Genomic DNA, 7,126 nt, shown 5'->3' on the forward strand with positions numbered 1-7,126 from the left:
CTTCTAGTATCATTTTACAGGATATTATATTTTGTTTCAATTAGTTCAACCTCAACTTAATTCTGGAAATCTGAAAGCGTACATATGTGCACGAGGAGATAACAAGACAGAATGAATAAAACAAAAGAATCTATAAATTCATATTATTAAAAGTAGAGACAAGTCATTAACGAACTCTTCACAGACAATTTTTACTTAATTGGCTCCTTCCCCTCCTACTCCACCCCCTCCACCCTAAATACATTTCCTTAGCTTCCATGAAACTACACTTTCTTCTATTTTTCTGGTTGCTCTTTCTTACTCCCCTTTTGTAGGCTCCTCTTTCTTTCTCCAGACCTTAAATTTTAAAGTCCCTAAGGGTTCTGAATGGGATGGGAATTCCAGACCACTTAACTGTGCTCATAAGGAACCTGTACATAGATGAAGAGGCAGTCATTCGAACAGAACAAAGGGATACTATGTTGTTTAAAATCAGGAAAGGTGTGCATCAGGGTTGTATGCTTTCACCATACTTACTCAATCTGTTTGCTGAGCAAATAATCCGAGAAACTGGACTATATGAAGAAAAATCGGGCATCAGGATTGGAAGAAGACTAATTACAACTTGTCTTATGCAGATGATACAACTTGGCTTGCTGAAAGCAAAGAGGACTTGAAGCACTTACTGATGAAGATCAAAGACTATTAGCCTTCGGTATGGACTATACCTCAACATAAAGAAAACAAAAATCCTCACAACTGGACCAATAAGCAACATCAAGATAAACGGAGAAAACACTGAAGTTATCAAGGACTTCATTTTACTTGGATCCACAATCAATGCCCACGGAAGCAGCAGTCAAGAAAACAAGCGACACACTGCACTGGGCAAATCTGCTGCAAAGGACCTCTTTAAAGTGTTAAAAAATAAAGATGTCACCTTGAAGACTAAGGTGTACCTGACCCAAGCCATGGTGTTTTCAATTGCCTCATATGCATGGGAAAGCTGGACAACGAATAAGGAAGACCAAAGAAGAACTGATGCCTTTGAATTATGGTGTTGGTGAAGAATATTGAATATACCATGGGCTGCCAAAAGAATGAACAAATCTGTCTTGGAAGAAGTACAGCCAGAATGGTTCTCAGAAGCGAAGATGGTTAGACTTTGTCTCACATACTTTGGACTTGTTATCAGGAGGAATCAGTCCCTGGAGAAGGACATCATGCTTGGTAGAGGGTCGGCGAAAAAGAGGAAATCCCTATGAGATGAACTGACCCAGTGGCTACAAGCACGGCAACCACTGTAAGCATGGCGCAGGATTGGGCAGTGTTTTGTTCCGTTGTACACAGAGTCGCTATCAGTCAGAACCAACTCAACGGCACCTAACAACAACAAGGGTTCTGAACTAGACTTATTTTCTTACTGTACCCTGATTTACAATTTTTCAATTCTAAAATGACACTAATTTAATCATCACTTTTTAGGAAAACGAAAAATACCATATAATATTAAACGTACGCAGCAATTTTAACATGCATACCAGTTTTAGAAATGTACAATATTATCCCTGGCCTGAATTCCAACAGCCATCAAGCTGTGCCCACAGCTGCCAGCCCTGCAGTCCCCTAATCTGTCTCCATGTTGCAGTGAGCAATCTTCACAGTAAATGTAAATCCAATGATGTCACTCCCTTCATCTCTCTTCAACTGCTGTCCAGAACCATATCTACGATAAGAGAAAACCTCAGCTACACAACTGATATTTGTTAATTTATTAATACCTTCCTTAAGCCTCAAATAAGGGGAACACACCTGTTGTTCAGCAATCAAAGATGTTCGAACATTTTGCATTTCTTCATTCTTTCTCTTTTCTTGCTCTTCAAGTTGTTCTAGAAACTTGGCTTTTTCTTCCTGAAGCTTTTCTTGAAGTTCAGCAACTAAACTTGAAGACTCTTCTCTGGCAGATTCAGTGGCAGGACTTGAAAATTAAATATTAAAAGTTTAAAAATCACAGAAGTAATCACAAATATAGCAGATATTATATATAATTTACATCAGAAAGGATATTTAGCTTACTTAAATGTAATGGTAGTTAACTGGTGTTAAAAATATTTCTGTGTGAACCCTCTCATTATATCTACCAAGGAAAGGGAAACAAGTACAAGGGAAAAGTCTAATACAGATTATATGCTCTCTGTAATGTAAATTTATCTAATTTACATTAGATAAATTTGGGGTAATCTGTTTCTATCAGCAAATGATAATGCTTTCATTGTAAAAATGGATAAACCTCCCTACAGTCTAGCTTCTAATTCCAGTTTTGCTATTCCTATAACCTTACAGGACTACTGAGAGAGGAAACATGACTGAAGATTAAGTATGTTTAAAGGCTCTGATTTCTTTTGTTAGCTAATGAATAATAATATAAAGCTAAAGCTGAACTTTACTACTCACTCCTGAATTCACATTAATTTCCCTCGAAACTGGCCAACACCTTAGAAGTGGCTGACAAAGCCGGAGAGATGAGAAGAGGATAGGGAAAGAAGAGAAGTATCTTATGGATTTTTTAACTTTTGGTATCAATACTGTGATTATTAATCTTATCTACTTTCAACCTAATCCCATCAAAGACATTAAAATATGCTAAAGCACAGCAAACAGGAAGTGTAACTTTCCAAACTATTTTGGTTACTAAGTAAACTGACTGCTTAAATGTACATTTATTTGATTTTTCAACCATATTTTAATGTTTTTGGAATCATGATACATCTTACCATCAATGTGCATATTTAAAATATTTGCTTTATTTATTCTCTATATAATTTCCTAATCTACAGAATTGTAAGATGATAGTAAAAAAAAATCAGTTGCTGTCAATTTTGACTTATGGAGACTCCATGTTTGTACAAGTAGAACTGTGCTCCGTATGATTTTCACAGCAGTGATCTTTTGGAAGCAGAACACCAGGCCTTTCTTCCAAGGTGCATCTGGGTGGATTGGAACTGCCAACCTTTTGGTTAGTAGCACAGTTCTTAACCATTTTTGCCACCCATAATACACTGATACTATGTTAATTAATAATCATACTGGGAATTGTTAAGAATTATGGTTCTTTATTCACACTTCCAAATTTACTGATAAAATCTACCTCCCTTAGGGATGGTTTTAAATGGCCAAACAAAGGAATAATGTTTTCCTTTGTTCCATAATACCTCTGAGTATAATGAGACATCTTGCTTGGTTTCCAGAAAGGCTGGACTGGGAAAACCCTATTCCGTAACAAAATTAACTGTAAGGACAAAGGGAAGAATTTGTTTAAAGTGTATCCTCTGGGGCTGGAGGGGAGGGGAATATGGAATTTAAAAATTATAGCTTTGCTGGAAAACTGACAGGCTGCATAGATCAAAGTATTACTAAGGAACTAGAAGGTTACTAACAATCAAGTCCTCAAGATAAAACTAGGCATAATCCATTTCTGGCGAGTCGACTCTGACTCACAGCAACCCTATAGGACAGAGTAGAACTGCCTAATAGTACTTTGGACATGTTATCAGGAGGGATGAATCCGTGGAGAAGGACATCATGCTTAGTAGAGGGTCAGCAAAAAAGAGGAAGACCTTCAACAAGATGGACAGTGACTGCAACAATGGACTAAAATATGGCAATGACTGTAAGGACCAGGTGGTGATTCCTTCTGTTGTACATAGGGGTCGCTATGAGTTGGAACTGACTCTACGGTACCGAACAACAACAACATTTATGGAAGCAGACTGCCACATCTTTCTCCCTTGAGCAGCTGGTGGGTTTGAACTGGCCTTTCTTTTAGCAGCTGAGCACTTAACTACTGCTTCACCAGGGTTCCTACTCTAGGTATAAACCCATTGCTGTCGCATCGATTCTGACTCATAGTGACCCTGTAGGACACAGCAGAACTGCCCCATAGCGCTTCCAAAGAGCAGCTGGTGGATTCAAACTGCCAACCTTTTGGTTAGCAGCCGAGCTTTTAACCACTGCGCCACTGGGGCTCCAAATGAGGTACAGATAGGTCTTAAGGATTAGTTTCTCCTCAAGTCTTTTCCAGGTTAAGAGATACACCTTGAAGAATTATCCACAGAGTTATAGAGTTAACTGAAACTGTTATGGAAAAAAAAAAAAAATTCAGGTTTCAGGGCTGGTAGTAAGCAAAAGCAGAGCATAATATGAAATGAGGGTGAAGTCAGGGGTGGGGGAGTGACATCATAAGTCACTGAAGGATTTTGTACAGAGAGAATGATACAGTATGAATTTAGGTTGTTAAAACACTACTGTGAGAAAGGATATTGCTAAGAATGTTAGAGCATATTTATACTGTTGGAAGAAAAGGTTATATATAGCACCTCAAAGGATGCTAAAAATGGGAAGAAACAGCTGTAAAAATCCTTTAATAACAGGAATGTGCAATGTACGAAGCATGAATCTAGGAAAACTGGAAATTGTCAAAAATGAAATGGAATACATAAACATTGTGTCATGGATTGAACTATGTCCCCCCAGAAATGTGTGTATCAATTTGGCTGGGGAATGATTCCTAGAATTGTGTGGCTGGCCTCCATTTTGTGATTGTAATTTTATGTTAAAGAGGATTAGGGTGGGGTTATAACACCACCCTTACCCAGGTCATATCCCTGATCCAATGTAAAGGGAGTTTCCTAGGGGTGTGGCCTGCACCACCTTTTATCTTCCAAGAGATAAAAGGAAAGGGAAGCAAGCATAGAGTTGGGGACCTCATACCATCAAGAAAGCAGTGCCGGGAGCAGAGCGCGTCCTTTGGACCGGGGTTCCTGCGCAAAGAAGCTCCTAGTCCAGGAGAACACCGAAGAGAAGAAGGCCAACAGAGAGAAAAAGCCTTCCCCTGGAACTGACGCCCTGAATTTGGACTTTTAGCCTACTTTGACTGTGAAGAAATAAACTTCTCTTCGTTAAAACCATCTACTTGTGGTATTTCTATTATAGCTGAACTAGATGACTAAGACACATTGATATCCTAGGCATTAGTGAAATGGACTGGTACTGGTCATTGTGAATCAGACAATTATATGTCACATTGGCTGGGAATGACAAATTGAAGAGGAATGGTGTTGCATTCATCGTCAAAAAGAACATTTCAAGATCTATCCTGAAGTACAACACTGTCAGTGATAGGATAATATCCATATAACTACAAGGAAGACCACATAATATGACTATTATTCAAATTTATGCACCAACCACTAAGGCCAAAAATGAAGAAACTGAAGATTTTCACCAAATTCTGCAGTCTGAAATTGACTAAACATTCAATCAAGATTCACTGATAATTACTGGTAATTGAAATGTGAAAGTTAGAAACAAAGAAGGATTGGTAGTTGGAAAATACAGTCTTGGTGATAGAAATGAGGCCAGAGATGGCATGATAGAATTTTGCAAAACCAATAACTTATTCACTGCAAATACCTTTTTTCACCAACACAAATGGCAAGTATATACATGGACCTCGCCAGATGGAATACACAGGAATCAAATCTACATCTGTGGAAAGAAACGATGGACGTTATCATCTGTCAGAAAAAGGCCAGAGGCAGACTGTGGAACAGACCATCAACTGCTCAAATGCAAGTTGAAGTTGAAGAAAATTAGAACAAGTCCACAAGAGCCAAAGTACAACCTTGAGTATAACCCACCTGAATTTAGAGACCATCTCAAGAACAGATTTGACCCACTGAACACTAATGATAGAAGACCAGCCTACTTGTGGAATGATGTCAAGGACATCATACATGAAGAAAGCAAGAGGTCATTAAAAAGACAGGAAAGAAGGTTAAAACACCAAAATGGATGTCAAAAGAGACTCTGAAACTTGATCTTGAATATCAAACAGCTAAAGTGAAAGGAAGAAATGATGACGTGAAAGAGCTGAACAGAAGATTTCAAAGAGTGGCTCGAGAAGCAAAGTAAAGTATTATAATGAAATATGCAAAGATCTGGAGTTAGAAAACCAAAGGGGAAGAACACGCTCAGTATTTCTCAAGCTGAAAGAACTGAAGAAAAAACTCAAGCTTCAAGTGGCAATACTGAAGAACTCTACAGGGAAAATATTAAATTTCACAGGAAGCATCTAAAGAAGATGGAAGGAATATACAGAGTCATTATACCAAAAAGAATCAGTGGATGTTCAACCATTCAGGAGGTAGTATATGATCAAGAACCCATGGTACTGAAGTAAGAAGTGCAAGCTGCACTGAAGGCACTGGCAAAAAACAAAGCTCCAGGAATTGACTGAATACCAATTGAGATGTTTCAACAAATGGGTGCAGTGCTGGAGGTGCTCACTCATCTATGCCAAGAAATTTGGAAGAGAGCTACCTGGCCAACGGACAGGAACAGATATATATCTGTAGTCATTCCAAAGAAAAGTGATCCAACAGAATGTGGAAATTATCAAACAATATCATTAGTATCACACAAAAGTAAAATTTTGCTGAAGATCATTCAAAAGCGGTTGCTGCAGTACATCGACAGGGAACTGCCAGAAATTCAAGCTGGATTCAGAAGAGGACATGGAACAAGGGATATCATTTCTGATATCAGATGGATCTTGGATGAAAGCAGAGAATAGCAGAAAGATGTTTACCTGTGTTTCACTGACTATGCAAAGGCATTCGACTCTGTGGATCATAACAAATTACGGATAATGTTGCGAAGAATGGGAATTCCAGAACACTTAATTCTCATGAGTAACCTGTACATAGACCAAAAGGCAGTCATTTGAACAGAACAAGGGGATACTGCATGGTTTGAAGTCTCAAAAGGTGTGCATCAGGGCTGTATCCTTTCATCATTCTTATTCAATTTAGATTCTGAGCAAATAACCTGAGAAGCTGGACTATATCAAGAATTCGACATCAGGACTGGAAGAAGACTCATTAACAACCTACAATATGCAGATGACACAACCTTGCTTGCTGAAAGTGAAGAGGACTTGAAGCAATTACTGATGAAGATCAAAGACTACAGCCTTCAATATGGACTACACGTCAACATAAAGAAAACAAAAATCCTCACAACTGGACCAATAAGCAACATCATGATAAACGGAGAAAGGATTGAAGTTGTCAAGGATTTCATTTTA

General features: G+C 38.3%; 1 protein-coding gene across 9 annotated transcripts in view; it reads right to left on the reverse strand.

Moving 5' to 3' along the window:
- The window catches only part of RB1CC1 (RB1 inducible coiled-coil 1), a 141,989-nt gene that overhangs the window by 18,696 nt on the left and 116,167 nt on the right, over positions 1-7,126 (reverse strand). For all 9 annotated transcript variants that reach the window (XR_002825654.1, XR_002825653.1, XM_023740962.1 and 6 more), the window contains one exon: positions 1,792-1,957. Coding sequence is in view for 7 of the 9 variants with exons in the window: in XM_023740962.1 (XP_023596730.1) it covers positions 1,792-1,957 (166 nt within the window). In the remaining 2 variants the exon portion in view is untranslated. The remainder of the gene's footprint in view (positions 1-1,791; positions 1,958-7,126) is intronic.

The sequence above is a fragment of the Trichechus manatus genome, unplaced genomic scaffold (assembly GCF_000243295.1).
Source record: "Trichechus manatus latirostris isolate Lorelei unplaced genomic scaffold, TriManLat1.0 scaffold00169, whole genome shotgun sequence".
NCBI classification, from domain to species: Eukaryota; Metazoa; Chordata; class Mammalia; order Sirenia; family Trichechidae; genus Trichechus; species Trichechus manatus.